At 37.3% G+C, this 9,126-nt stretch overlaps 1 protein-coding gene across 1 annotated transcript; it reads left to right on the top strand.

Moving 5' to 3' along the window:
• The first annotated feature begins 1,461 nt into the window (after positions 1 to 1,461).
• Positions 1,462 to 5,322, top strand: LOC139132276 (sodium-dependent low-affinity dicarboxylate transporter 1-like). The gene is made up of 4 exons (XM_070698665.1): positions 1,462 to 1,542; positions 2,048 to 2,236; positions 2,794 to 2,925; positions 5,199 to 5,322. Exons 1-4 carry the CDS (start codon positions 1,523 to 1,525, stop codon positions 5,320 to 5,322), a joined length of 465 nt encoding a protein of 154 aa, XP_070554766.1. The 5' UTR covers positions 1,462 to 1,522.
• The last annotated feature ends 3,804 nt before the right edge of the window (positions 5,323 to 9,126 follow it).

Below are 9,126 nucleotides of genomic sequence, written 5' to 3'. Positions count from 1 at the left end.
CGCTTGCGTTTCGAAACCCGAGTGTGGTTTCTTATCAGTCGCAATATAGATTCTTTCCTTGGTTTGTGTTTGTAAATATTTATTTTAATAAGTTTTAGTGGTCCTGCTCGTCGAATAGCGAGGCAAGAATATCAATGTTTGGGTCTCGTTGTGAGTCCATTTGGTGGTTCGGTTTGTTTGTTTTTGTTTTCTTTGCTTCTGTAAATTTGTTTTGACTAGTGTGTCTTTTAGGTTTTTGTTTCTCTTGTAAGCAATGATTGGTGATTCTGGAAATAGATGCCTTAGAGTTGAGTCCTCTCCAGTTCAGCCCAATGTTTCAAAAGAATTGCCTTAAGATCTTTTGTTTTTATGTAGGGGCTGTATGTCGTACTGAAGATGAGTTTGTTTGCTGTTTCTTTACGTGTAATTGTACAGTTTGTTAGTGTATTACGAACGCTGTGGTTTATTTTTTCTGTTATATTCGTGATTTCGTTGTTTTTGTAATGTCTGTCGAGTAGTTTGTTTCTAAAGAAATCGACTTTTTTTAAATTAGTAAAGTCGTCATTGTTGTTACAAGTGCGAGCGTATCTGAGGATTTCACCTTTGATAAAGCCATTAAATGTTGCTGTCGGGTGACACGATTCTCTATGTAGAAATTGGAATGTGTCTATCATTTTTGATATCTATCATTAACGCCAAAATGGGGCTTTTCTACCCCAAATATGTATTCCCTTCATCCTTCGAGTAAATTGTTGCTACCATACTAAACATTTAGGTTCTCTGCTTTTTGAAAATATATAGTATGAGGCGATTGGTTTTTATGTCATCTCTTATAATAAGAAACATTGCTTTGAAAAATGTGTATAGGTTAAGTGCTAAATCATCTTAAATAACGTGAGCCAATTGCAAAGTGCCCGTTGATTTATCGCAGGGCAACTTTTGACTTACAAGACGATCAAGAGCCTGAAGTTCTGTGAATATTTTTATCTGGATCAGAAAACTTTTTATGGTTTATATTATTTTCATCTGGAGAGATAGATTCCCACTGCCAAGGATGGCCCGAAGGGAGTGACCGATCACTTCAAAGAGAAACATTCGTAAGCGAGACATGAAAGTCGGACTGGGAGATAGTAAATTTTAAAACATAATGTCCTATTCGCCAAGAAAAAGATATCCACTGCCCTTTGAAACGATGAGATGAACGTTGAAGAGGTCGACTCCAGCGATAAACACAGACGATAGGATGCATGCGCCAATAATTCAAATGTTACGCAACTTCTGCATTAACCATCCATTGAACACGGGATATGATTGCAACAGTTATTCTGAACGTAAAGAACAACGTATTCCGATGAACGGTAAGAACACAATGCATCAAAGTAACGGAAGACAATTAATCTCTCTCTCTCTCTCTCTCTCTCTCTCTCTCTCTCTCTCTCTCTCTCTCTCTCTCTCTCTCTCTCTCCCTCGCCCTTCCTCCCAGGACGAAGACAACGAAGACCCATTATGTGATTTAGTGTCAGCGGTCGATGATAAAGACAGAATGGAAATGGATGATATTGTGTAAGTGTAGAGTGTGTCGAAACAAAAAAAAAATGAAGAGGCTATAGTTCAGCATGTTTCCACCGTTTAAGGTCAAATAAAAATTTATGTGATCCGTTAACCCGACCTACCATAGAAAAACCCGCTGACCCAAGAAATTTTTTTCGCACTTTCAAATTTCCTCCGACCTACCTATCGTAATTTTAGGACACACGTTACCGGAAACACAATTCCTCTATTTATTTGGCGTTAATGTGGACGATGGATTTTCGATTTCTCAGGATCATCTGAGCAGAACGTTGCACACTCTGTGGGCAGAAATCTTAATGGAAGATTTCCCGGATGAACAAAACACTGTTGCTGCTATAACAATGAACGTAGCAATTTGCGCCATTTTTGTAACTACCAGAGATAAGTAAACCGCCTGTTGACTCAGTTTCTCTACTGAGAGGCAAGATTCAATTCACAGAAATCCATTCTCGTCCAGCATCATTCACCTCGAGCTGTCCCTATTTATACTCCCTAGGAACCACAAGAAAGCCGTCGACGACGTCGTCACCAATGAAGAGCCATTGCCCAGGGTTGTAACAGGCAAGAGAAGTTCAGTGGTTGGCAGCTGCCTGATGCTGAGTATTGCCTACGGTACAAACATTGGTGGTTCGGCTACTCTGACAGGAACAGTGATGCCAATGATATTGAACGCGATGTTAACTGAGTAAGAAGCGTCTTAATACACAAATAGTTAAAAAATCTTCCGTGGCGAATTTCATACATGAGGTACATCTATCATCACAGAAAACCTTTTGGCTTAATCTCTTCAAGTATGTCCGATGTGAAGTTCACGTTATATGTCATTACACATTTGCTATTAAGTCACTTTACCACTGAAATGCAACAATTATTCTCGTGCCACCGCCAATTTTAAAACATTGTATACCCAGGGATGCTTTTACATGTAAATTTGTTAGTTTAATATCTTTTGAACAAATTTATGTCCAAGAAGAGTCAGAACTACTCTGTACTTAGAGAAAGAAATCGTACGTGTATCAGCAAACGTAGAAAAGAAAGTAAGATTTTAGTGGCTGAATATATACTTGGGATACTCATTAAAAGCGCCCAATTCATAGATAAATGTGAACATTGGGAAAGCAAACGTTTGTGCAGAGTTCAATATTATGGAGCATACGAATTAATCAGATACTTCATGGGCTAAATAAAAAGCTTATGAAAGACAAATTAATCATTTCTCTTTCATTTGTCTCGGTCCTACAGTGAGTATGGAACGTCCAGTTCAGTAGGCTTCGACACATGGATATCGTTTGCATTTCCACTGCAGTTGGTGTGTTTGGTTTTCTGTTATCTCTGGATGTGTCTACTGCTATGGTGGTTACAGAAACGAGAGAGGTATACGCATTTAAAGCATTCCGCTTTTTGTTACATCAATTTCATGTTTGACAGCCTCCTAAGGGGCATTCTGTTGATATTCTAATTGACGGCTTGACTCATTTGATTTCGAGGCTACTGCTATGCATCATTGATAGCCTAGGAACCTTTTTTGTCACATTTCATGACACATCTTTAAAAAAATCTAAACATGTATGATTTGTCGTTAAAACGAACTTTGGCCAAGTAACGGGACAGAAGCTGCAATTGTTGATGAAATGTGCAATAATTATCTGCATTATATCAACTACAATTTCCTTCTGTCCCCCTACAGCATGCAGAAACAAACAATATCCAGTTTGACGACAAAGCCTGTAAACATAATATGTATTAGGTGATAATTTAATTAGAGTCCAGGCTGAGTCATTTGTCTATGATACAAATGTATGGTACATAGGCTGTGTTGGCAAGCTGAATACTGGGCACTTCAACATGCTGTAGGGAGTAGAACAAGAACACGGTTGCATAAACTGAACAAAAATGTTGTCAAAATTATCAAAGTTAATACAACTACTGCCTAAGGGCAGTGTCAGTATCAGGTACTGCCCTGCTACTACAGTGTCAGTGTCACTGCATACTTGAGCAGTGATGGAGATAGCTCTGACTCTGATATACTTGGTAGTTGAAGAAGAGTTTGGGTCAAATGACGCTCATGACAGTGAAACATACTTGTACACAAGATCAGGCCAGAGAACAACATATGGAAGACCAGGAGACTTGAAAAGTTATCCGGGATTTTTGAATTCTGGCATATGAGAATAATCAAATATAAAAGGAAAAAGAAGGGGTCACCATGCTTGATTTTCTAAATTTTCTCATTCTCATCGTAAACTGATGCAAACGTAAAACTTTGAACAGTAAAGACTAATTGAAATGATGTGTGTGACTTAATAAAATGATTTTTTAAACCAAACTTACCATTATTTAACCCAAAGGGAGATTAAAACGTTTATTTTATGTAATACTTAACCTTGCAGTGTTGTAAATGTTGAGTAGCATCTAGCACATTTCTTGAACCTTAGAAACAAATTTTTAGTCGATCACGGTTTCTCAGATTTTCACAATTTGGTGATTAGCCAGGAATTCACAATTAGCATACCCTCTCATGATCTTCATTTTGTGTGCTCGTCAGCAGGTGCCATTGACCTGCATCTTGTGCAAGAAGCGATATGCAAAGTTGTATGCAAATGAAAACAAGTGTAGCGAAGTGTAGCGAAGCTCTTGCAGTGTATATTGACCTGGCAAGAGTTTGACTAACTCAAGTCGGCTTAGACTAATAAATCCACGGCTTAGACTAATAAATCCAAAATGAATCAATTTAAGAACAGGTAGCGTTGAACATGTTTATTTTTTCTGTGCGCACATCCCTTACATATATGCGGGCCGTTATAGTTTTGGGAGGGGGATTTTGATCATATAGAGGGGGATTTGAAATTTTTGTAGGGTATTGAGGGAGATCTGAAAAAAATAAGATTTTAATCACGATTCCTCCAGTCCCACTCCAATCCCCAATCGTTATTGTGAAGGCAGCCTTATTTAAGACTGGGAGGACGTGAACAAAGTTGATGAAACTTTAATACTATGGATATTTATCAGACTCTGATATTGTGTTAGTGAAAGGCACCTTGTATGTTCATGTCAGCTAATTAATAATATGCATTTTTCACGAACATTCCAAATTAGTCCACACTAAACTTGAAGGACTGGACCAAAGCAAATTGGTAATATGAAAGAACTTTTCGAAAAAAATGCTAACTGAAGGGATAGGACCAAAGTCAATGAGAGTGCTTTGTATATCAACGATAAATTACATTTTCGCGTCACCTAATCTATGATTTGCATATTTCATGAGCTTTCATAGTTTGGCAAATCAGCTTGAAGGACTTGACCAAAGGCAATTTACACTTGACGTGTAAAGTGGTGTTACAATGATAGCAGTCAAAGGAATTAGTAATTTCACTTCAACTAATTACTAATTTGCGTTCTTAATGATCTTTCGAATTAATCTATGGTGAACACATTGTTCGTGATGTTGATCATAGCAATTTGTTGCAAACTTGTAGCAATAGCGTCAGAGAAAAGTTTCAATTGACAGACAACTGCCATATACTGAAACACGGGAGCATTTTCAGTTCACATCTGATTACAAACAAGTAGCAGATAATTCAGGAGTCCAACAGACCGTAATGCTGAAAGAGTAATACGATGCCGACATTTTGTTTTAAAACACACAGGATAACAGTGCAACGAGAAGAACCCCTTCGTGTTAATACAAGACATACAAGCGATCCTTTGTCAAATGGTTATTTACAGACGTATATCAAGAATGAATACGCAAAGCTTGGTCGCACAAAGTAAGTAAGGTTGTACGCATGCTCGTGTTATAAAATTGTAAACTCTGCACATAGTTTACCCATAGACCGTTTTTCTCGAGGGTCTATGGTTTACCCAGGAAACTTTTAAACTTTTGTATTCTCTTTCATAATGGACAATAAAAGTAAATGTTCCCCGTGCTAATTTTATTAGCGAAAAAAATCTCAAATTTACTGGTATTTGAAATTCAAAGTGTTAACTTTACCGGGAAGGATTAATTTTAAAGATTCATTCAAAGATTGAAAGTTCTCGGTCGAAGAAATATTGCTGTTAGAAATCATCCAATACTCATTATTAAGAAAACATCCCCAACGGTATGTAATCACTACATTGAACCACGTATTCTCATATAATCTTCCGAAACATGATTTCAGATATAGCCATTTACATGTCGTGAAAATCAGGAATTAACCGTCCACAAACAACTAAATTGTACATAAAAACACCGTCAAAGACTTTCATTCATATTTCTGCGTTTATTTCTTCTCGGCTAATTCTAGATCTGTCTTACAAATCGCTGTCATTCTACAAATCTCTGTCATTCTACATAATTCAATTATGACCTTTTTTACACACTAACGTGATACCAAATATCCGCGTATTTCTAAAATGTGTTAATAATTCTTATTGTAGGTGGGCAGAATATTGGTCCTTGTTCATCGTTGTTTCTGTGGTATTTTATGGTTCTTTGCTGATTTGAAGTTCATATCTGGATGGTTGTCGCTGTTTAAATCTACGTAAGTCAATTCTTCCTATTCATGGCGTCATTGCAGAATGATGGCGGATTTTATCCAAGCATTTCACAGATCTGAAAAGAAAAGAAAAAAAAAGAAAAAGAAAAAAGAGCAATGATTTCATTATAAGTGAACAATACAGTGTCCGTACAATATTTTTTTATCTCGTTTCACTGGCGTGATATTGAACCTGAGATTACATTGTCTACAGAGTATACTATATAGGGAGCAACGTTAGATTACTCGCTGTTTCGCCGCTTGTGGCGCTCATCGACGTGCATGTCGTTTCTGAACACCGGTTTGAGGGCATACAGGCGAAGCTTATGGCATCCTGGGTGACCAACCACAATCTTTGAAACCACGGAGTAATTCGAAAGCGAACGTTTGTCTAGGAAAGTTACACAGGGTCAGAAACGCATTAAATAGACTTTTGATCGAAGCGGGCATACCAGTTATCGTCTGTCAATATGACGGAGATGATTTCTATACACCCCTGCAGAGTGGCAGGCCAGTGTACGAATGGTATCGTCTAAAATTTATATGAGCGCAGATCGCCATGTTGCTGGCAACGGTACAAATGATTCTGTCTACCTTTTTACTCTTCGGTATGTGATTCCTGTCAGTGACACTTACATCCTAGCAACAAGTCATCTGACTTTTATGAAGGTAAAATGTCCCTCGCGGACAGATTTTCAGATTCAGCTCTACAATATATGTAAATAGTCTGACGCTTTTATGACCTCATTTTCAAGCCTATTAAAACAAAGAAGTTGTTACCCACTTGTTTTTGCGAAAATTTGTGATGTTCTATCTAATATACTTTAAGCCAGCTTTAACTTTTGATGTTTTTAAATGTTTTTTTCTAAAATATCAACTACATGTACAGTTTCTTGTTCTACTCCTCAAGACATGTTGAGATACAAAGTATTTAGCTCGTCAGCTCAGCCTGTAAATGTGTAGACTAAATTGTTATTGTTGATTGATGTACAAAACAAAAATAGCGAAAAATATAGTATAAAGTTACAGCTAGTGGCCATTGAACATATAACTTACACCGGTAGAAAGCCTTTGATTTTGTCATGAAGTCATATCTAGATACGTTAGCAAATTGGGTCGAAATTAACTGGGAAGGAAGGGAGCGGCAAAGTAGGTGTAATCGAGTGCTATGCTCTTGTCGTTTATACTAGTTGAGAAATGAATTACATGTATATTTATCACAGCCTTGAAACATGCTGAACCTTTAGTAAACACCCTGCGTAGACAAGGAACGGTGAAAACAGCGATTGCATACACTTTTGTTAGTATAGTATGCGATAAATTGCCTTTAAATAATATACATGCAAACACTGGCAAACCGTACATGCCGCAAGACGTGGTTCTAGACTGTCATATCAAGCATGACCGATGTTATAGCTTTCGAAGTTGAAAATTAGAAGTCATTTTATGAAATTGAACAATACAGAAAAAGCAAACAAACAAACAAACAAAACATTGAAAACGTAACCATATAGTAGATGCGCGTTCACATAGTGTGCAGAAGACGGATTTCAATGTGTAGACGTCATTACAGCATCTGTTGTAAGTATTTGCAAATTCTGTACTAGAGCTCTCTACGGTTACGATCTATGAAAACTATATTTCAAGGATTTGTACATTGAATATCGATAAGTACTGTGTATACTTTCTTATTTTTTCCATCCATAGACGAGTGGGCATAACTGGTGTAACTCTTGGCTTTGCGGTTTTATTTTTCATCATTCCACTGAGAAGACCATCATGCACCATTCCAGGCGAGTAAATGCTACTGTTTTCAGGTTGACCTTTGTACAAAATCAAACTACCTGAAAGGGCCAGTAATGCTTACTTTTGATGATATTTTCATTATTTTTGTTTTGTATATCAATTGCAACTTCTTATTCTACTCCACAAATAATGTTGAAACACCAACGATTTAGCTTGTCAACTTAGCGTACGATATATATGTATAAAATACATTGTTATTGTTTACATTTGAATTCTAGTCCAGACCAGAATTCACTTTTCAACAATAACAAATTGAATGCAGTTCACACACGTACGGGCTGCCTTGACAAGCTGAACACTGTATATATCAACATGTCTTGAGGAGTAGTAGAAGAAGTTATGGTTGACATGCAAAATAAAAGTGGTGAAGAAATGAAAAGTTAGCATTGCTGGCCCTTTAACGTTCATCTAATGACACAACGTTACTCTCAATGCGCTCTTAAATTTCGATTCAACCGTATTGAGGTTCGTGACGTGCTATCGTTTTTATAATTACAAAAATTTATCTCCGAAACTCGGATTCTATTATCGATTCATTCTAATTTATTCTTAAAAGTTTTGCAAATCACAATTTCCTCAATGTCTCCTTTACGGCAGCACATGGTGATATCTTCCTTTTATATGAATTCACTATATTTGAAACAAAGAGCCAACCATATCTACTTAATTCCGTTCAGTCTTGATTGACAGTCACTGTCGCTGACTTTCAGGCAAAGGATGTGCGTGGATGCACGTATATTATCGAGGAGATTGATGGTTCCTTGCCTCTTTCACAGATGAGCCCAAACCGACAAGAACGATACTAGACTGGACTTATGTTCGACATGCCTTCCCATGGGGTGTTGTGTTGGTCGTTGGCGGATACTTAGCATTAGCCAGTGGTATAAAGGAATGAATGCTTTCACAGCTAGAAACTGATTGAGAAGCGTTAAAGTCGATAATAGTTCGCATTGAATCTTCTGAAATTATCTACAGCACGCTCATCTCATATTCTGTTCTGGAAACATTTTGATTGCACAAATAAATCTATTTCATTGGAGCGAGTTTAATTTCAATAAACTGTAACATTGCGACCGTACAAAATCATCTCTTCTCCATCCTTTCTACCTCCGCGCTCGCTCATCTCCTTTCTCTTGTTCACTCTTCGTGTATATGCGTCTTCTCTGTCTGTTTGTCTCTAACTCTATGTCTGTCTATCTCTAAATCTGTCCATCTGTCTGTCTGTCTTTGCCCCTCTGTTTCTGTTTGCTCT

The sequence above is a fragment of the Ptychodera flava genome, chromosome 4, assembly GCF_041260155.1.
Source record: "Ptychodera flava strain L36383 chromosome 4, AS_Pfla_20210202, whole genome shotgun sequence".
NCBI lineage: Eukaryota > Metazoa > Hemichordata > Enteropneusta > Ptychoderidae > Ptychodera > Ptychodera flava.
This window is presented reverse-complemented; position numbering and strand designations above follow the sequence as displayed.

What these genes read in the sequence shown, in the direction of transcription:
- LOC139132276 (XM_070698665.1), top strand. Translation starts at nt 1,523, where the DNA reads ATGGAAATGGATGATATTGT. An exon ending in ATGGAAATGGATGATATTGT is followed by an intron (nt 1,543 to 2,047) that starts GTAAGTGTAGAG and finishes TATACTCCCTAG; the next exon opens with GAACCACAAGAAAGCCGTCG. An exon ending in TGGTTACAGAAACGAGAGAG is followed by an intron (nt 2,926 to 5,198) that starts GTATACGCATTT and finishes TAAAACACACAG; the next exon opens with GATAACAGTGCAACGAGAAG.